General features: G+C 41.2%; 1 protein-coding gene and 1 long non-coding RNA gene across 4 annotated transcripts in view; one reads left to right on the top strand and one right to left on the bottom strand.

The window, feature by feature from the left end:
• Window positions 1-6,244, top strand: part of LOC121497060 — a 167,655-nt gene extending 161,411 nt beyond the window's left edge. The window contains exon 5 of the long non-coding RNA XR_005989395.1: window positions 6,136-6,244. This is a non-coding gene — a long non-coding RNA (uncharacterized LOC121497060). The remainder of the gene's footprint in view (window positions 1-6,135) is intronic.
• Window positions 639-21,698, bottom strand: part of MFAP3L (microfibril associated protein 3 like) — a 38,655-nt gene continuing 17,595 nt past the window's right edge. For 2 of the 3 annotated variants that reach the window (XM_041766102.1, XM_041766101.1), the window contains exons 2-3: window positions 17,626-18,050; window positions 639-6,381 (exon numbers count right to left, since the gene is read on the bottom strand). In XM_041766102.1, coding sequence (XP_041622036.1) covers window positions 5,450-6,381; window positions 17,626-17,920 — 1,227 coding nt within the window. In that variant the 5' untranslated portion in view covers window positions 17,921-18,050 and the 3' untranslated portion in view covers window positions 639-5,449. The remainder of the gene's footprint in view (window positions 6,382-17,625; window positions 18,051-21,698) is intronic. The other variant, XM_041766103.1, reaches the window with a different exon arrangement.

Raw genomic sequence — 21,698 nt, 5'->3', positions numbered from 1 at the left:
TTTGTTTGTTTTTTTGGGGGGGTTTGCTTGGGAGAACTTGGGAATGGCTAGTTATATGTATAGTTTATTGGATAACTGTTATTTTGTGTGCCACTTTAGTCTACAGGATATTACTTTCTGCCTTTTATATCTTGCTTTCCCATTTGGTAGTCCCCTTTCTTGTTTTGCTCACATGTCCCACATCTCATCTTGAGAGAGATTTAGCTTTAGAAGCTTACTGATTGCCAAAGGAACCTACTACTTAGCATGTTACAAGATTTGGCCTGGGTTTGGTTGTCTAGGCGGTGTCTGGGCAGATCTATTACTCATACCTTCTGTGGAAACATGTTGAGCATGGGAGTTTCCTGATCTTTTTGGATTCTCTACAGAATGCTTGATGTTACATGTTAAAAATTATTTCTTGATATAGATAAAAATACATTGCTATAAGGTGTGTTAGGATGAAGTTAAGGTTACTGAATTTCAATAGATTTTGTAGTTTTATATACAAATTATTTCTTTTCTCCTTTTCTCCCAAGATATGTCGTGGATGCAAAAGGTAGGGAAAAGAATCGGTGACAGGTGTCCTACCATTGGAAGGAGTAAATCAGGCCACAGTTATGTGCCCTTTAGGAGGGACAGGACACATAATCCACACACCTGCGCAAATCCTTTATTAAAGCAACAATCAAAATACAGGATGGAGCACGTGGTTTTCTGTTTTGCTACTGTAACATCAACTTAAAAGTCATTTGTATATATCTTTAACGTATTTTTAAAAAGTGAACAATTGTAGTTCACAAAATAAACAATTGACATTTCTGCCCGGATAACGTTTTTCATCTTATTTTCCAATTTTAACAAAGGACATTCAAAACTAGAGAGATAGCAAGCCAAACATAAGTGCAAGCAAGCATCTTCTTTGACCCTAACTCACTGTAAGCAGCTCTATGGTGTCCGACAGATACATTAGAAGGCTTCTGTTACTGGTTAAATAAACTGAATTTATGCCAGAATATTCTTAGAACTATTTGTTTTCTATTTTTACATTCTTTAAGAGCTTCACTTATGATTGTGGTATTCTAAGGATGAGCCCCCTTAAAAATGATATCTCTAAAAAAATCTCAAAGATCATTATCACCCTCAGATGATACTTTCTTGTATAACAGACACACACTCAGTCCTTTGGAAAACATATTAAGCAATTCTGTTTTGATTTCCCCCCACACCATTGATTTGTTTAATCCAAACCTGATTAATCACTGTAGAAACTCTAAAAAAAAGTCATTAGGAAGATGAACTTTGTTATCTGCTGAGAGATTTTTAAATGAATAGGTGACTGTAAAAATGACTAGTGTCTTGAAGATACCAGGTGCTCAAAATATGTGTGCGAATATACAATGAGGTTTGGTAGGTTTAAAGAGTACCATAAATGAGTTTAAAAAGCAGGGGTAGAAACAGGGATTACAATTTTAAGGGAATGCCAAAAGGATCTGTGAAGAAGGGTACAGAATAGTAATGGAACTGCGCTGAGTATAAAATAGAGTATCTGAAAGATAAGTTAAATGCTCCATTTTCTTTCCACCTGAATAACTGAGAGGAAATCCCCTGTTTGCAGAACCATGGGGGGCTGCCATTAAAAGACGTTTAGCACTGATCCAACACTGTATTTCAATCTGTGAATAAAAGGTGTCTGATTTGCCTTTCTAAAACTGTGTCTCCAGTGGCCGGGATGAGTGTTTCTATAATAGCTAAGCTGATCTGTTTTGGCTGCACTACACGGAAAGGGTGCCTGCTCACAACATGCAAATACTCTTTGTGCCTTACATTTTCTTCATGTGCTGAAGAGCAGAGCAGGTCCTAGATCACCAATAAATAATAATCTAAGCATTAGACTTGAAACATATGTTCAGTCTGTTAAATAATTTACATAGCCATAGCTCAATTCAGCCATAGCTCTTTTCATCAAACTGCTTTCTGATCTCACCTTTGCCCTTCAAAGGGACACTTAACATAGACTTCTGCAGTTAAAAATGAACCAAACAATAAAAAAGATGAAGGAAGAAGATTCCAGAATCCATTGTGTGGGATATCAGGCCTTTTCGCCTTACTTTTGAAAAGAGGAATGCTCATAAGCATCTGAGACAAATCATTCCAGATATAATGGCACAATAATGCTTGGAACGGGTGAGAACATTCAGATATTTTTAAAGCAAATTCTATCCATTATAGGTCATGTTTGGTTCCTAGAGATTTTAGTCAAGTATTAGTATTTCTTTTTGCAAAGTATGATATACAAAAAGATGATAACAGTAGATGTGCCCTAAAGATATGAAAATATAATATATAAAACAAAACCATTATAAATTACATAGATTTTCAGTATAAAATTTTTTTTCCGTTTAGAATAAATACCGTCCAAGTTTACAGGTCATCTAAGTGAATTAAATATGCACACATATCTGAATCATTTTCAGAATTTCAAGAAAAAAAAGTTGCTGTAGATATGACTCAGAAACCAGAAACTGATATTGAGAATGACTACATAAGACCCACAGGACATGGCTTGGGATTTAGTGTTAAGCTTTTAAACTGCCCAAAGGAGCCTGATGTGCATTTGTGCACACAAGCACACACACATACAGCCATACTTTTATGAATTTCTATGAAGCTGAAGAGTTTATTTTGAAAAATCAGCTGAAAGTCACGAGGTCTTCTGCATTTTATATTCTAGAAGGAGAGCCTTTCTTATTTCATAAAGAAGCTGTAAGATTGATAGGAAGAGCGCAGAATTTCTGGAAGGAGAAATCTCCATTGTAAGCTGACCTCCTTTTAGGCTGGCTATTATTATATCAAGAGCTTTTTGATGCCTTAGAGGGGAAAAGTTTGGAAAACCTATATAATAATCTCCCCAGTCTTAAGAAGCTAAAACCAATCTGGAACATTCTTTGGTCGCACATTTCTGCTCCTGCTTTGTAAAAAAATCTGACTTTACATTTTTTAAATCCCTAATCAATGTCTAGATGGAATTGATGCTTTCTTCTGTAATTTCCATGCAGACATCTGCACATGGGTTTGGGTGGAATGAGAATTGAACAGAATGGGGAAAAGTTCGCACAATATCGTAAAATGAGCTTAAATCTCTGTTATTGTTTTGGGCATATAGATCCATACTAGGAATTTGCTGATCTCCATAGTGAGTGGAAAATGTTTATATTCTGAGAAGTGGAGATAAAACTCTTCTGCAACCTGAATACCTAAAATCCTGGTCCAGAGAGCCCAAATAGAAGTCATGGTTTCTCCTGACTGCCATATTACTACTTGCTTTATGTAACCACCTGAGACACTTCTAACTAGATGCCAGCAGTTCATTCTGGCCAAGTGATGTCTGACCAAACTCCATGTCTTGTTAGATTGCCTCTCACACTAGTTATCTATGAATAAAGAGGCCTGTCAGGCCACCCTTAAAGGCAAACCCACAGCTTTCAGGCTGCAGAGCCAGATACATTTGTGGTAAAATTTGGACAGCAAAAGCAACCAATCTCCTGTATCCATTTTTGCTTCCAATGTTGTCTGTCTCTTGCAGTGGGGCCATCTTGGGAGATTACAAACTTTCCATAAAGCAGTAAATGTCTGAGTTGGTGGGGTCTTGTGACTCTTCAAGTACAACCCCCATATCGTGCAGATGAAAAAGATGTAACCTCCAATGTCCTGACCCCAACACCTGATATAGCCACGACCCTTACAACCACTTTAAGTTTACTCCCCCTGCTTCTAAGTGAAAATGAAATACCACTAATTCTCACCATTAGATTAAATTTCAATTATAGAAGTGGTCTTAATAATGTTTTGGGAAAGAAGATCCACAACTTGCTTAAAATGCTAGGATTATTTGAAATTGATCCTCTTTGAATAAGTAATGCAGCATAAGAAAATGTGAGCTGAATCCAGAGAGAAAAGTGAAAATCTGTTAAGTAACTGGACAGAGAGAAAGCATGATGATATCAGTTTGGCTCTGTGAGAGAGTGAGACTCTTTAGATGGTGCTCAGAGTCCATCTAGTCTGTCTCCTCTGACAAATAAGGAAACCGACACCCAGACCTGCCCAAAGCCAGCCATTGGTCATTGGCACAGTTGGGTAATGTGTTGGGCTTTGCATAGACTGACTTCTGTCTTCTTTCCAAAACATCATTCAGCCTCGCATCTAACTGCTTTCCTGTGAGGCTAAAAGATGATTCCACAATCTGGCATGAAATTTGATGACACAGTTCCCTATGCCATTTTTCTAACCTCTCGGTCTCCCCTTCAAGACCAATGGTTAGCTTTGTAGTTCACAACAGTGGACCTGGTTATACGGCTTCACAGATCTTTATTTTGCTGACCCAAATCCAGTGTTTGAATCACCCAATGGCATATGGCCCTGCAAAGCCCTTCTGGGAAGGCAATATTCTACAACCAACAGGGATTCATCAAATGCCTCTGTCTTCAGAAGCAATACATTTTCCACATAAAGAATCAGTTTGTTTGTAGGATGATGTTACTTAAACATAAAAAGAGCTGTTTTCATGGGTAATATCGGTATATTCAACCTTTTACAGTCTCCCTCCATACTTCAGTTGGGCTCATCAAAAGCCTCTCAGAATTGGACAGGTAAACACATTTTTATTTGGCTATTAAAGTGCTATTTCTGGGCAAAGGTTTTCTCAGTTTCACAATAGCAGCTTCATTGGAAACAAAAAAAAGTGATGTATGAACATAAGCCTGAGAAGTGACAAAAATAATGAGCCTAGTAAGTACTCTGGAACGTTACAACTGACTTGTGGATATGAGCCCCAGTACTGGTGACTGATACCAAAGCCTCTGAGGTACACATTCTAGGGGGAAATAAGGACAAAGTGGCTATAAGGACTAAACCGAAGAGCAATTAGTATTAACATAACAACAACTACTACATTATAAAGGAACAGTGACAGGAATAAAAACTGAGAAGAAAGTGCAACAAACCCATGTACGTGCATTTGCTATTGTAGCAGACCTATAGTTGTTGTTTTTTTGTTTTTGTTTTTTGTTTTTTTTTGTTTTGTTTTGTTTTGTTTTGCAATGCAGTGTGCATTGGACAGGGAGGGCTCTTGAGCTCAGAATATCTTACGGTAACATTCTCTTTGCCGAAAGGGCATGACCCATTAAGATGTTTGGCAGAGAAGAGCCTCTAAAATTCGTATCACGTGGACAGACACCTTCTGCCCAGTATTATCAGTTCTGCACTCTGATGTTTCTCACATCCTTTCCTACTGGGGAAATTCCGGGCTTATAATAAACTGCACTCAGGTGTTTCCCCTTTGAAAATGGCATCACTCCTACCTAAGGGATCAGTCTCTCCTGGTAAGGCTTAGCGGCAAGTGCGAACTACATCTGCACTACAAGGAGCAGCCCCTGATTTTCGTGATATGCATAGCTTTTCATAGTTGATATTAGACATGGCTTTCATAAATAATGCAGGTGTTTCTGTCATGTGCCACTGCTGGCTCTGGAGTTTCCAGGTGAGCTGGTGGCAGAACTCTATCTAGTACCTCAACAGGTGTTGGCTCTTCAGATGTTAGCTCTGTGGATGTTATATCTGTAGAAGGTTCTGCAGTTTCTGGGGAATGTTCAGCAGACGGTTCTGTCTCCTCTTCGTCTTTGACCTCAAATTGTACAGCTTCCTGGTCACCCATGTGATCTTTTTTGGACTGTGGGTGAACAGACACCTTGATGGCGATTTGCTGGGGCTGCTCATGCAGTGATGAGGCATCTGAGTCCGCGGTGGGTGAGTCACTTCTTTTCAGGGAGTTTGGGATCGTGTAAACCTCATCCCTGTCGGAAGCCTCCTGGCCTTCTGGAGTATGCCGCACAAAATTCTGCCCCTGCTCCTCAAGTCCAACTACTTCCATGATTTCCTCCATGATAGTCCTACAGTTCATGATGAGTGGAGGCAGAGGCACACTCCTGGCAAGCTCTTCAATATAGCGGGCAAACTCCATGGTTTTGAACTGGGTGACTTTGGCAAGCTCTAGAGTTTTGGCTGAGGTGATGATGGGGATCCGCTTGGCAATCTCAAATGCCTTCTGCAGCTTCTCTGCACCTTCTGTCCTAAAGAATTCATTGATGGCTTTCTCAGTCTTCTTCAGGTGGCTGCTCATCATGCACAGGCGGGTGATATTGAGGATCATGACAACGGTGAAGGCCACAAGGCAGACGACCATGTAGTAGACGCCCATGTCTCCAGAGGTAAAGATGACTCTCAGGGTCACCGTGTTGTTCACAGTGCCATGGACGTTAGAAGCAACACATGTATATTTACCTCGGTCTGAAAAAGACACCTTGGTGATGTTCAGGAGGCCACTGTCGTGCATCTGCCATTTTCCTGTTGGAAGGAAGAGTGGAGAATTCAACCAAGAACATACAGCTCCCATCAAAGTGTCTACAAAATCTCATGTTACTAAAAACATCTATTACTACTACTACTACCACCAAGGATAATGACAATGAATACTTAACTGTGTGCCAGACAGTGACACATACTAACTTATTTGATCGTCACAACAACTCTGCAAGGTAGGTACTGATACCAGCTCTGTTTTACAGGATGAAGAAACTAAGGCACAGTTGGATTAGACCACCTTCCCAAGGTCACTAGTTTGGAAGTAGTAGAGCAAAAAAGATGAACTCAAGCTAAAAAGGCTACACTCTTAAAGCCATAAACCATACTACATAATCCTGCAGCCTTATGAAAAATAGGAAAAATAAACTATCTGGAAAATATTGTGTTCTTATTAAAGAATTCCATAAACATAGTGTCTGGTTTTCTAACCTGCCTGGGAGCATGACTGTTGAATACATGTTCACTGGGGAGATTAATGCTTCTCAGAATAGAAAGTATTTCAGGACCAATGTAAAATCTGGAGTAAGGCAGTTAAATTATAATTGTTTACTTGGGTTTCTCCTATTTGAGGTTGGAATTATCTCTGTATAACCTCAGTTAATTAAAACATTAGATGTCATTAATTTTGAGAACTTATAATGAACTGTTTATAGTACTTAAAAGTTACAAGCTAACAATGTGAACATTCAGAGGCTGGGTATGAATTACCATCAATTTGCTTTAGCCTTGCAAATAAATTATAGATCCATCAAGTTGAAAGGAAGCTTCACATAATAGAGAATGCTTGTTGATAAGTGCAATTCTTATTTCCCTCCCTGGCCTGGAAAGGATCTAGTGTTGCTCTGGCAATGAGGTTCTAAATCAGGAGAAGCTCTTTAGTTGGGATTGATTCTTCGTATACTCACAGGTCAGAAGACCCCTGGGAAACATGGTAAAACATTTGGCTTCCAGGTCTTGTGTCTGAGCCTTTCTGAAATCCTACTACCACCCTACATTGTCCTACAGGGAAAGAAGGGGTCCAGATCAGGCCTCTTGGGAGTTCTGAGGAGCAGGCAGGCAGATATTTCTCCATAAAAGCACTCCAGTTCCCTAAGCCAACTACAGGAACCTTCCTAAGAGATGGGGCAATGTAACATTTAGTTTTCCTTTTAAGTATTTATTATTGACTTGTATTTTTTTCTTGTTTCTTCCCCTTCTGGCAGTGACTTTTCATTCTATTTAAAGTCTGATATTTCCCCAAAGCAACAAGCAATGTGTCTCCTCCCCACTTTTTTTTTTTTTTTAAACTTGTGAGCACCTAAATGACTACTATCTCAAGGAACTATGGAATGAGGCAACAGAGGGCCTTCTTTTTTTCCAGCATCTTCTGCTCCAAGGAACCTTCTTAAGAAAGCTACATGAAGTAATGAGGTATCTTCCAAGGGCCTACAGTTCCTCCTACTTGCTAGCCACGCTGGATCTGGCAGGATGCCTCTTGTAGATGCCATCCTATTACTTTGCTTTCTCAAAGAACATCTGTGAAGAGTGGTTCCTGGTGTCCCAGAGTAACCCTTTTCTAACAATTCAGCCAGTGTATTCTCCCTAGGAGTAGAAAACACTGGTTTGGAAAATCCAGTGAATTTTCAGTTTCTTGTGAATGTTTCTTAACAGACAAACCTAAGTACCCAGTCTGTGGCATCTCTTGTTCAGATTGGGCAGGGACAAGCCCTCTATCCCTTTTGTTCCCTGAACATGGATTTAGATATTTCAGCTGCAGATCAATCCAAGTATGGAAATAATCTGAGGCAAGGGAAATTATCCATTCATTTTCTTAAAATTTACATGTTTCATAAAAGTGGACACCAATAGGCACAGGAAAAAAAATCTAGTTGATTGGAAGATTATGGATATGGAAGGTATCTGGTTCCAAAGACTTACAGACTATACTTGTAGTAGTTTCTCAAATTTACCTTTCTTCTTTTGTTGGAAAATAAAATAGGTAGGGACACCTGGTGGCTCAGGCAGTTAAGTGTCTGCCTTTGGCTCGGGTTGTGATCCTGGAGTTCCAGGATCAAGTCTCACATGGGGGAAAAATCCCTGCTCAGCGGGGAGTCTGCGGCTCCCTCTGCTCCTCACCCTGCTTGTGCTCTGTCTCTCTCAAATAAAGAAAATCTTAAAAAGAAAATATAACAGAGAATACGATGGGAGAGGGTGAGGTATGGGGAATAATTAGGGTCAAATTGTCACCTCCTAACAACCCATGGCCACACTTTTATGGAGGAATTACCTCCAAAGTAGTCTGAACCTGGGTATAGGAGATGAAAAGCAGAAAAGAACAGCAAACTATTAAGGCAGGCATCCGATGGTACTATAAACAGCTTTTCCTCATACTGAATAATTTCAGTGATAATTGTATTTTAATTGTTATGGGTCACAAAGCAAGTCTTTGGTAACCAATACACACACATACCCGTACTAAGACTCTGTATAATTTCCTCTCAATCTCAGCTTGACTTTTGATTAGTGAAAAATAAAGATTTCTGCATGTTCTATTACCATTTGCAGCCCTGAAAATAAGAAAGATGGCACAAATTGCACCGGGAGGGTCCTCCCACATCTTTGGGCCCAGTCTCACAAAGAATCTCCATATGTAACCCAGCAGCTGGGATCATCTTGAGAAAATTTTCTATGTTGCACATTGCCATTCACCTCAGGCTATAAATCCTTGCCTAGACTCATTCTTCTGGAAGGGTCCTTTGACTTTAACTTTAGTTAAAGAAACAAATATAACCCACAATGCCTGTCACTGGAAGCCATCAGTGCTATACATATAGTGGGTATACAGGGCCGTTCTCGATGTTAATTGAGTGGGAATGTCAAAGTTATGTGTTGAATTTTCATTAAGCTGCCTCACTTCAGCACAAATAAAACCCTAAAATGTCAGCAGCTGATGCCAAGTCAGTTCTACATGCATTGACTTTGGAGAAAGAAAGAGGCGGATGTTTAACCATGACTTTCTGAATATATTACCAAAGATGACGTGTAAAATGTTTCTCCAATGCCCCTGATGGTGATTCGTTCATTCACATCCCGTGTCTTGCTCAGAGCATAGCTCTCCCCTGGGAAACCCCTTCTCCCACTTCCTCTGGTCCCACTGTGGTCCTGGTGACCCTCACCCGAAGGCTTCATGCTAAAGTACTGCCACACGCGCGGTAGAAGGGCTGCTAGAATCTACGCTACTGGAGACCAGAGTTTGCCCAGGAATCTGTCACGGTCTCCCCAAGAAACTCCAGGCACGTGAAAATCTCCCATGTGTGAACAGAAGTAGTGTGGTGACAATCTCTCCTTTGCAAAGAAAAAGCTAACAGATGTTATTTCGTAGCTGTGCTGCTGTGTATATTATGCTGCACACACACACAAAAAAACTTGACATTTTTACAAGGGCAGTGATCTTTTTAAATTTTGTTCACGCATTTAGTCAACAAATATTGAGCAAATTGCATTTGCACCAAGTTCCACTCTAGACTATGCAAATACAAAGATGAGTAAGACAAGATCCCCAACTGAGAAAACCATCCAGCCCAAGGAGGGACACAGACTGCTACAAACAACTGTGGATCACTTGGCAAGTGCGCTGGCCCAGGGCAGTGGGGTGGAGCACCAGCTTCTTAGAGAGGCGTGGGGTACTAGGCCAGGATGAGGGCAGGCTGGGTGGTGCAGGCAGGATGGGGATGCCGGGAGTGTATGAGCAAAAGAGGGAAGCTGTGCTGCTCCAGCTGACAAACCATGTATAACACCAAGAAGGGCTAGGGTAGAAACGGGGCTGAAGGAATGCAAGGTCAGAATGTTCAAGAGCTTCATATTTATCCTGTGGGAGAACGATAAACCCTCATCCTGCAGGACTACTTTTCCCTTGACAAGCTGGCCTTATTTCATTTCTTAGAGCTGCCACAGGGCCTTGCCACATGTTTCCTCAGCCTGGAAAGCTCTCCTCCCTCCCCACTCCAAGCCCTTACCTCACACATTCTTAGTCCAGTTTAGACCCCACCTCACATCTCATCGTATTCCCTGAGAAAGCCTTCTCCTCCATCTGATTAAACCACTGAAGACAATCAGAAAGACCAGAAGCAGATGCCAGTAGGCATGGGAATTTTAAAAATAAGGAAGACATTTCAAAGCAGGGAAAGAAAAAGAAAATAAAGTTACACTCCTATTTTATATGATAGGTAAAAATAAATTCCAAGTATTCTGAAGATCTAAGTGTAAATTAAAAGTATAAAACTAATAGAGGATATAAAAGCATTTTTATAAACTGTGGATAGGAGGGCCTTTTTAAGCATTTCAAGAATCCCAGAAACTATAAAGGAAAACTGATGGAATTCAAAGAGATTAATTTTAAAAAACATAATTTTTTACACTTTTCAGAGTGCCAGAAAAAGCGGGAAGGCACCAATTAGACTAAACATGACGTTGCTGAGAGAATGGAGAAAGGATGCTCACACACTGCAGGTGGGAGTGGGCCTGGTAAAACCTTTGGGAGGTTGATATGGAGGCATCTGTCAAAATTCAAACTGAATGTAATCTGTGACCCACTTTTAGATTTCTTGATATTCTTCAAATCAGATAAGCCAAAATTGACTGGAAAAATATTAATGAATGTAAGAAAATCAACAATGAATGTAACAAAAAAAATTCTCCTTTTCATGACAGTTTTTCTTCCAGGGATATAGTTCCAGAGCTTTCCTCTCCTGTCAACATTCTCTGGGAGAAGCCGTAACCTCAGTCCCAGGACAGAAGGTTGGGTGACCTGGTACCATGGTGCTCACTGTGGGGGCACACGCACACCCACACAGGGGGAAGTCACTCCAGAAAGCACAATGTCTTGTCAGTACGACGGTGTCAGTCAGGTAGATCATCCAGTAATGAAAGAAGCAGATCAACGGCATCACATGGCTATAGTCAACCTGCAGGATTACTGTGGCTCAGAGTCTAGCCACTGAATGACACCAGATCAGAGCTATAGCTCATGCAAACAACTTCTAACCAAATTATTGCTGTGGAGAAATGAGCAGCATCGATACCTCTTGGGCCTAAAGGACCATAAAACAAGTGAGAGCACAACTTAAAAGATACTGTAATTACAGCTTCCTTCAAACATCATGTCCACTACAACCCTAAATTTCTCCAGCTTTTCCTGAAGATCATGGAGCATTTGACATTAACAATTAATGCCCAAATACTAAGTTCTTAGAATTTCTCCTCAATTACTTATTAGGCGATAAGGATTTCTTTTTCTTTGGAGATATCTTTCTGTGAATGTGCAAACAAGCTGATATATGGCTTGTCTATCTCTCCAATAAGTAGTATGAAAAGATTAAAAGTCTGTTCACAATCCCATTTAGATATGTAGGTTCTTGAGCCTTACATGCCCATGCCTTTTAGGAGGAGGGTTCAACTGGCCAAAATAAGTAGGCTACTTTCTTGAAACCAAGTTTAAACATTTTTATGCAGTAAGAGTTCCAATTAGTGTTTATGCAAACATAAATGGGAGGATGAGGTTCACTTGAAGGAGTATCACATTGAATTGACATTCTTTTTAAATAGGAAAAAAATGCCCGTGTGTGTAGGTGTCTATAAACATGGCACTCCTTTTCCAATATGTGAAATATAGGCCACTGAAGAGAAAGGATCCATGCCTTTTTTACAAAACATAATTGAAAACAAATTTAGCACTGCATGGCTGCACCTGTTCCAGGGCTTCTGCAGTAGATGACAGCTCCTTAAAGCTACTGCAAAGACTCTGGTCATAACATTGCAGGCTGCAAGTGCTCTTGTGCCCTCCCTTACCCCTCACCAGCCTTCTGCCCCAGTCCTCCCAAAAGACCTCTTCAGAGTGTACTAGGGCAGCTCTAACAAGCTATTTCCTACATCATGTGGAGCAAAGGTAGCCTGGGATAATATGGGCTTAGCTCAGCTTTTGGTGCAGGAAGGTGGGGGTGGAAGGCTATGCTGTTCAGAGCCTCCAGTTACACTCTGCTTAACGGTATAAATAATATCTGAAAAGAAGCTACTGTCTTTTCATTTCCTGGCAAAGGAAACATCTGACCCTCTAGCTAATTTGATCAGATGATCCTAATTTTTAAAAAAGTGCCAAGCATGTAATTCCACAGAGGTTAACAATGGTCTTTTCTGAGAATAGCTACAGGTGGTTTTCCAAGACAAGAGCACCCTACGCTGGGTTCATATAAATAACTTCCATCTGGGGAATCTCAGCTGTCATCTTTATCTGAGATGGATCTGGAAGGGTCTTTTCACAGCTAAGACTAGAGCACTCTGAACTCATATCCCAAATGGAGCACACCTCATTAAAGAAAAACAATCAATGGTGGGTAGTTATCAGCTTGGCTCTTGATATGGCTCAGTGAACCAAAATAAATTAAATTAAACCACGTTTATGGGGAAATATAGAAGGTTCAAACAACTGACCTGAAGATCTACTTTGGAATGATTCTTTGGTTAGCTGAAGAATGCTTCTTTGAGTTAGGTCAGGGTTTCCCAACTTTGACACCCCTGACATTTTATGCCGAATAATTCTTTGTAGGGGGTCTATCCTGTGCATTATAGGGTGCTTAGCAGCATTTCTTCCTTCTGCCCACCAGATGCCAGTAGCACAATTCCCCCCTGCCTTTCCCTCCTCCCCTAAGTTATGACAACTGAAAAATATCTCCAGACTTAGTCAAATGGCCTCTGGTGGAAAACAGACCGACCCACTGAGATCTACTGAGTTACACAAAGTTTATCTTGTGTATGCTAGCTATGCTTAGTAATTGCCCCATATAGTGCCTTTTCAGAGATAGAAGCATATTGGATATCAGTGGACCCTGTGTACCCAAGAGCAATGTTGGGGCAGGGGCAAGCCTCTGATGCAGGAGAGGCTTCCAAACCTGCTGTCAGAGCAGGAACAACATGGTCTTGAAATTTCAAATAAATTTTAAAGGATATAAAAGTTCTTATATCAATTAAAAGCTTTTAAGGTTGAGAAACTGAGCTAGAGAATAAGAAATTACCCTGAAACTTACTTCCTGTCTTTTCAAAACACACTGGATTCTGACATAGGGATTTAAGCACTTGGAATCTGTGACTGTGATGACACAGGACAGTATTACCAGTAACAGTAACAGCAGCTGCCATTTATGGACAGCTTGGTATGTTCCAGGTAACTATCCAAAACATCTCATACACAGTGGTTTATTCAAGACTCTCAGTTCCACCTGCTAGTGAAAAAGGATTGTCTCTATTTTACAGACATGAAAACTGTGGCTCAGGGAAGTTGACGCACTTACTCAAAGAAAAAAGACTCTTGAGTCGTTCTTCTGAATGCCCCACAATGCTGATCTTAGAGGCAAAGGATAATTTACATTGAATGTGGGAACTGACCTTCTCATGCAGGCAGTAAGTGGAGAGGTCATAAGCTATGGTCTGAGAACTGGACTGGCACAGTGTGTTGTCCCTTGCAGAAGTACTTAATAAGCATTTCATCGTCTATTCAAAAAATTTGAAAACTGGAGGTAAAAACAATGCAGTGATGTGAAGTAAATGCAAATTTACAACCATGAACCCCACAAAGCTTCAGTAGCAGTTGTGGTAATTGTGAACTTTGTGCGGTCCAGTTTACTCTGTGCGTGTTTACTTTGAAAGACCATTCATAATCATTTTTGGTGAAAAAATGCTGCAAGGGTATGGAGAACAAACCCACAGAAAAGTCCCAAATCTAAACTTGAAGAATTGCAAATGTAATTGCTCACAAGACAGACATGTTTACCAAGGCCTGTGCCAGCTGACTTTCTTGAAATTCTTGTTGTTTATCATCTGATAAAGGTGCTAATGCGCATTTGAATGGCTTAAAGTCAGAGCAAGAAGGCATGGCAAAAATACACTGGCTAATTCATACCCGAAATAACTGGTACTTTTTTCAGAATACTTTCTGACAACTATATATTTCTACTCACCTCTCGCAAAAGAAAAATTGAAAACAGTGCAGTTTGTGGCCATTTGTGGTTATGCATGTTACTAGAATTCTGAGTTATTTCTGTAATGTGGTTGATGGACCACCCCAAACACATCCTTTGGTGAACTACCAAAAAAAAAAAAAAAAAAGCCCTCCTCCAGAAATAGATTATGCATTAGCCTCTCCTGATCCTGTGGACTTGAAGTAACAAGCACCAGGGAAGCAAAGCAAAGCAGCTGCTGCTCCTGTCTGTCTGAGACAGGAAATAGCCCCATTCTTTCTAGGACTGCCAGTACTGGAATGAATAATAGCGATCTCACTTTTTCAGCATAACCAAGCAATGAAATTGTTCCTTTCCATGTTAATCACACAGTAAACAGTGTTGTGCTCCTGGAGAAAGTGACCAGACGATTCTGATATTGTGTGTGCGCATGTGTGTGCCATGTATACACATGGCAGTACACGTCCTAACACTGTGACTGGGATGTGGGTGGTCATCATGCATTTTCCATCCAGGAAGGCTTCTCTCATTTGCTTAGTCTGGGTTATATGCTCTTCAACATTCTATTCTTCAACATATCTACCCATCATGCTTATGGTAAGAATTAGAAATAATACCTGCAACTTGGTCCGGGGGCTTAATCAATGGTAGGCATTGTGAATGAAAATTACATTGATGTTGTTAGTTTGGTTGTAACAGTAGCCTTCTGTATCTAGGTAATGTTTCAGGGGTATTAGCACCATTTCTCACACTGTATTCAATTACCTCTTTGCTGAGTTATAAATGAAACATGGCTGCATTTAAACTTCTAGGCTGTCAACTTAAAAATTGAAAGTTTTGTCTATGGTTTTAATATGGGCATTTTTATGCGTCTTCTAATAGGCCATGTGAGAACTAAAATTCTATTTCATGACCAGGAGTCTCATTTCTGCTATTTCTTATGTCTTGCTAGGTTGTTAGGCACAGTGTTTTGTGTATTACCCTGTGTTACGTATGTTCTGAGATTACTATTATTATGCATCATAACACAAAAGCTGAGATAGAACTATCATCAAGTACCAGTATCATGAGTTCTATTTAAAAATCTGCAGTGCATCTTCCTTATGAGATTTAAAAACAGCTAACTGACTTAGCAAGACTGCTGGCAGCACACATGACGCAAGCGCTGGGTTCTGATGGAGCAGTTGTCTGCGCCAAAGGCTCTCAGTGGCCACTCCTGGTTCCAGAGTCCTGGGATAGGCTGCTACGTTAGGGCCACCCAAGCACCCGCAGAACAAAAGGAAATTGAGCCATGGGGCTTCCATCTAGTCCAGCCTCCCAGGACACAGACAGAGATGGCAAGGTGCAGGCTGTGCTTGCCAGACTGAGTTAACAGTTATAAGGACCATTTCAAAGGAGGCGATGCGTGATCTCTTTGAAGCAAAAAGGTGGGACTTCAGGACTGCACTTACAATGTTGTGCCTGACATGCAGGCCCCTGCGCTGTGTGGCTCCCACAGTCCTCCTCCTCTCTAGAATTCTAGTTCAGTGCCCCAGCCCCAGCTCCTCCATACTGGGCATGACCTGGGCTTCACTGTCCGTGTGAAAGGTAGGTTCAGGTCTGGAGTCCATGCTCCCCTGACTTCAGGTACCTTGTTATTCCTTGCAGTGGCCCAGGCTACAGAAAGATCTGATGAAGCACAGGCACTTGAGAGTCTATGTTACCATGGTTACCGCCCCCTTCACAAGTGTGATATCACTTCCTTTAGACTTGTAGTCTGGGAGGAAGGAACGGGAGGAATGGAAACCAACCGTGGGTAGGGGTGGTAGTGGCCTCATCTTACTGCCAATAGTGAAGGTTCTAGTCACTGCCACTTAACAGTAGGACCTCGGGGAAAACGTGGGTAAGAGAGGGATCTGGATGATGTTGTCTCTAAGTCCCTTCCAATTAAACATTCTATGGCCCCGTAATCGTACTTGGTCGGGAAAGAGTTCCACTCTCCTAGGTTAAACTGACAGGCACACATAGGATACGTAATTTACAGTATTTTCATTGAAGGGAAGAGGCTTTGTCATATTGCACAACCTTGAATGGTAAACCAAAAACAATGTAATAAGAGCACTACAAGGAACCCCACATCCCAGGCAGCTGGACTGCCAGCGGCCTTAACTATGAGGAACACAGCTGTGAGCCAGAAGCATGTAATTGCAAGAAAACTCCACTTGCTCAGCTCTTGGACAAGACATAAGGCATTAGCCTCTACTCTTTTTCAGAGTTAAAAAAGATGAAATGAGGGAAAGAGGCTAAAAATGTAGGTTTTCTAGGAGTAGAAAGTCTCTGGGGTTTATTCATTGGTCGAAGGGCTGTGGGACAGGAAGTAGGATCTGAATGAAAAGTGACAGAACCTCACAAGCTGCTACTTTAGAACAACCGTCCTTCTACTCCCCCAGCTCCTTAACTTCGCACAGTAAATGCTTCAGAAAGCACCGTAACTCCTTTAGGTCAATTAGGTTTAGGCTTGGCTTTTAAGACCTCTCACATCAGAAACAAGAAATGTGTTGATTCACAATGACCAACCAATCTTCTCTCTGGTTGGAGACTTCCCTGAAGCGAGCTTGGGGCTTGGGTAGGTGATTCACATTTTTTGGCCAGAAATGCACTCATTAAAAACCAAACATTCCCCTACTTCCACATGTTATTTTTGCTATTGAATCTTCCCTCCCTCTTGGCCCCAGCTGTAACAGGACAATCTAGAAACTTCAGCCAGGTCTTCAGGAGCACATGGAACAATCTCTAGCCGGTGGCTGACAACCTTGCAGAGAGACTTCCTTTAAGAAGTGTGGTCCTTAAATCCACGGTCAATGAATTAAGCTGACATTTAACCATAAACAACTGCTAGATTGTTTCCTGGAGCTAGCTCCATGAAACAAAATAAAACTCCCTTATAAATGGAACGTATACTAATGGAAGATCCATTTTATATTCATCCCTGTAACATTTTGTATGCATTATATTACAAAATTCCAAGAGGCCTTTTAAGAGACTTTTATGTTTGCCCTTTGTCTTCTGAGTCGTAGAGTGAAAACTATGAATTAATTATTGCTTTGAATCCTTACGGATATATATTTCTCTCTTGCCTTAGAAAAGATGACAGAATGAGATCTTCAAATGACTTGCATAAAAACAACTAATCTCCTCAGCACGGGTTCTAGAGTCTGGGTTTCTATTTTATGACATTTGACACAACTTAAAAGCCTACCTCCTCCTCTCTCCTTCTCCTCATCTTCTTTCAGCAGCTTGCCAACGGAATTATACCACTTGAATTGTGGATCGGGGATGCCATAAACACTACAATTAATCAAGGCACTGTTCCCTTCCTTGACTATGATATGGTCGATTCTGGCAATGATTACGGGCACAGAGCCCAAGACCACGTCACTGCCATTTAAAGTGCTATTAGTCACAGTCTTAGCAGTGGCTAGAGTGGATACTAGGACTACAAAGGGCACAGTAGGTAGAAAGCACACAGGCAGATGGTTCTTCAATCGATCCATCTTCTTTGCTTGCTCTATAAGGCAACAGAGATGGTTTGCCAATGAAATCTTCTATCGGACAACACGCTTTCAGAGCAGACCATGGGACAAACCTGTCCTGGATCCATAGAGTTGGTTCTTGATTAAGAACCTGTTAAAAAAACAAAACCCACACACATAAATATTAGCACTTATTACTTTAACAGTATTATTTATAAAATGTTAGAAACCCAGCTAAAATACACACCTTCATAAGTTTTAAACACACAAATCAGAAGATGTTCTGAATGTTAAATTATATTTTTCGCAGAAATCGTAACAATATAATTTTATCATTTTTGCTACTGAAACATAGAGCTCTCTTAGTAGGAACAAATCTATATTTTGGAAGGCAGCTATGCTCACCACTATACCACCAACGCCCAAATCTATATTTTGTATGTGAAATTTGTATCACATGACTTCAGAGAGTTCCAAAACCAATTCAGGCTTCTTTCACTTAGCATTATAATAGGGTCTCCTTCTATCCCATCACCTGTTGCTATTGCAGATGACCTGTTGACCTGGATCCTTCCTAACCTCTTCTCTTTCCTTCCAGTTTTCTTCAGTGGTCATGGCTTGGGTGCCGCCAGCATTTGGAAGGGCTCCACCAGCATCAGTCTGGCATTCTCCTTGCTCCCTTTATGGCTTCTAGATATGCCTTCCCTGCTTTGAAGCAACTGCCCATGCTCCTTTGAGCTTTGTACCATCTAGCTCTCTCTGTTCCCCGTAACTGTTATCTACCAACTTGGGATCGCTTACGGAATTCCTTTGTTTCCGTCTCCATCTGACTCCTGGAGGCAGGGGGACATCAGTGTGAATGGGGTGACATTATGGTGGCTGTGCCTCTTATATCCAAAGATCTAACTGTCACCTACATCTCTATCCTCCATTTCATCCACCAATCACGCAGCCACACCCTGGACCTCTCATCTCTCAGAATTCTAAATTCCCAAGTTCCATGTAATTCTGAAGTTCTACCATCTTTAACTGCACCCCACCATTCTTCGAAATCTCTTACTCTGCTCTCGCTAGACTTTCTAGACCTTCTATTTCCCTCAGTCTCTATCTCTACCTCCCTCTCTCTGCTACCCGACCTGCATGCTCCACTTCTGTCTCAGTCTAGACCCAGTCATGTAGACCACAACACCCTTCTCTTTCTACCACAACTTTCTACCACAGTATACACCTGTGATCAAGCTGATCACTTGTCATCCTGGCTCTTGTGCCCAGAATGCTGAGCACCTACTGGAGAGAATCCTACAACTATATCTAAAGGAACCATCTCCAACCCCAGCCAGGCCCTCGGTGACATATGGCAATTTGTGTATCCATGCTGAGTCAGTTCAGCATCCTCCTTTCCCCAAGATCCTTAGATACCTTAAGCTTTTGAATCAAGCACCTTAGCCCAGTGGCATCCTTATCTTTCTCAAAAATAGCTTTCTCGTCCGAGGGCAGGCTGCTGTGAATTCGCGCTTTCCCACCTTTTGGTAAGAATCCCCTGCATCTCATCCTAACTCTCTCCCCTACCCCACCACTCCCTCCTCAGAAGACTACATTCTGTATTTTGCCTGCTCTTCACAGATACAGCTCTTGCTCAAGCCACCCGTCCCTCAGAGTTGCCAAGTTTTCAGTCTTTCTCTTGCCAGATCTCTGGCAACAGCTGCTGCTCTTAACTTGTGAGAAAAGTTCTTCTGTGGCTTCCACACTCTGCTCCTCCTAACTGCTCTCATCATTCTTCACTGGTTCTTCTTCTTCCCAGTCCTTAAGAGGTACTTGACCCCTAGAGTTTCATCATTGGGCCTCTTCTCTTTTTACCCTCAGCTCTTACCAAAGTGCCACTCCCATGCCTTTATTTACCACCTACAGCCTAATGACTCTCAAATCCATATCCTCGGTCCTCTTTCCTGAATTGCTGACTGGTATTACTAACTGTCCACCAAACCACTTTAGCAGGATGCTTTGCAAGTACCTCAGAATTAATATTCCCAAGCCAAACTCATCTGCTAACTGTGCTACATTTCCTGCATCCCTTATTTCAGTTCAGGACACCACCATTAACTCAGGTATGCACAGATATAATCCTCAATTCCACTATGACCCTCGTCCCCTCAGAACTATAGGTTGCTGATTCCACCTCTTAAATGTTGCTTGGATTGTTCCAGCCCTTGTGTCCTCTGACTGAGCCTCAGTTTAGCCTCCTTACTTTTCCTTACCAAGAATGGTGTGGTAGCCTCCTGTATAATCTGCCTGCCTTCAATTTTACCCCAGTTCCCAATCCAATCCCTATAACCATTCTGCAATACAAATTCTATGATGCCGTTTCTATATTTAACAACCTTCAGTGTTTCTGCACTATCTACATAATAGAATCTGAATTCCTTACTCATTACTTTATATTAATTTTTTAAAAATAATTACTGAACATCAACTATTAGGCAGACATTACTGTAGGGTCTAGAGACAGAAGAGTGGACAAGACAGATATTCCTTGTTATGTGGATATTACATTGTCATGGAGGAAAACAGACAATAAATACCATGTAAATAAGAATTTCAGCTAGTGACACATGTACTCAAGTGGTGAGTTAGGCAATCAGGGAGGACTTCCCTGAGGAGGTGGGAACTTCACCAAGGAGGTGGCCCCTGAGCTGGAGTCTCTTTGGGAATCAGCCATATCTAGATCTGAGAGAAGAGCATTCCAAGAACTACAAAAGCAAATGGAGCACTGTAAGATGGGTCACAGGAGTACACAGGTCCAGATCACCTAGGACTTTGGATTCCACCTAATGTTCACTGGAAAATTTTAAACAAAGGGGTGATGGGATATGATTTCTTTTTTAAAACCAACTTTATTGCAGTGTAAGTTACAAACAATAAAATGTGCCTATTTTAGGTATACATTTTAGTGGGTATTGACAATTTATATATTATGTAACTACCACAATAAACAAAATATGGAATGTTTCCATCATCACCAAAAGTTGCCTTGGGCCCCATTTTTACACTGATCCACTCCAGTATTTTTTTGTGTGTAGATATACGGCATGAGGTAAGGATTGAGACTCCTTTTTCCCCCATATGGATAATCCAGTTGTTTCAGTACCAGTGGATTATCTTGCCTTTTTGTCAAAAGCAATTAAGTCTACTTCTGAGCTCTATTCTGTTGCACTTATGTTTATGTCTATCCTGTGCCAGGACCACACTAACCATTCTGTCTGCCTCATTCATCTTGGCACCTGCAGTGTGTGAAGCTGGCCCTGACAATAAGTTACTGAACAAATGATTCTCTCTCCAAAGGCAGAAGTAATTATTCCAGTTCTGTAGACGATGAAACTGAAGAGGTAAATAAATTAGAGGTGATAAATTAGCTTCAGACCATATACTTTTTCAGTGGAAAGGACAGAGAGTTTTCTTGGTGCTGCAGGCTTCCATTACTCCCCCGTGGACTTGAGCGCCTTCCTGCCCCAGGAAGGCCAACACATTTTTCCACCAGCAGGAATCATGGTCTAAGGGAGATAGCATAGGCTGCAACAGCATGACACATACCCTGTTATGACTTTGTAAATGTTTTCTTTACTTGGCTAACTTGTGGTTTCCTTTTAATAGGGAAGTTGTAAAACTGACCTATTCAATACAGAATGGTTGTTTAAGGGCATGGCCTCGAGTTGTAGGTAGACTGGGCCAGGATCTGGGATCTGACCACCCTTACTGGCTGTGTGTTTTTGGCCAAGAACTCAGGAAGTACAAGATAATTATA

Source organism: Vulpes lagopus, chromosome 8, assembly GCF_018345385.1.
Source record: "Vulpes lagopus strain Blue_001 chromosome 8, ASM1834538v1, whole genome shotgun sequence".
NCBI lineage: Eukaryota > Metazoa > Chordata > Mammalia > Carnivora > Canidae > Vulpes > Vulpes lagopus.
This window is presented reverse-complemented; position numbering and strand designations above follow the sequence as displayed.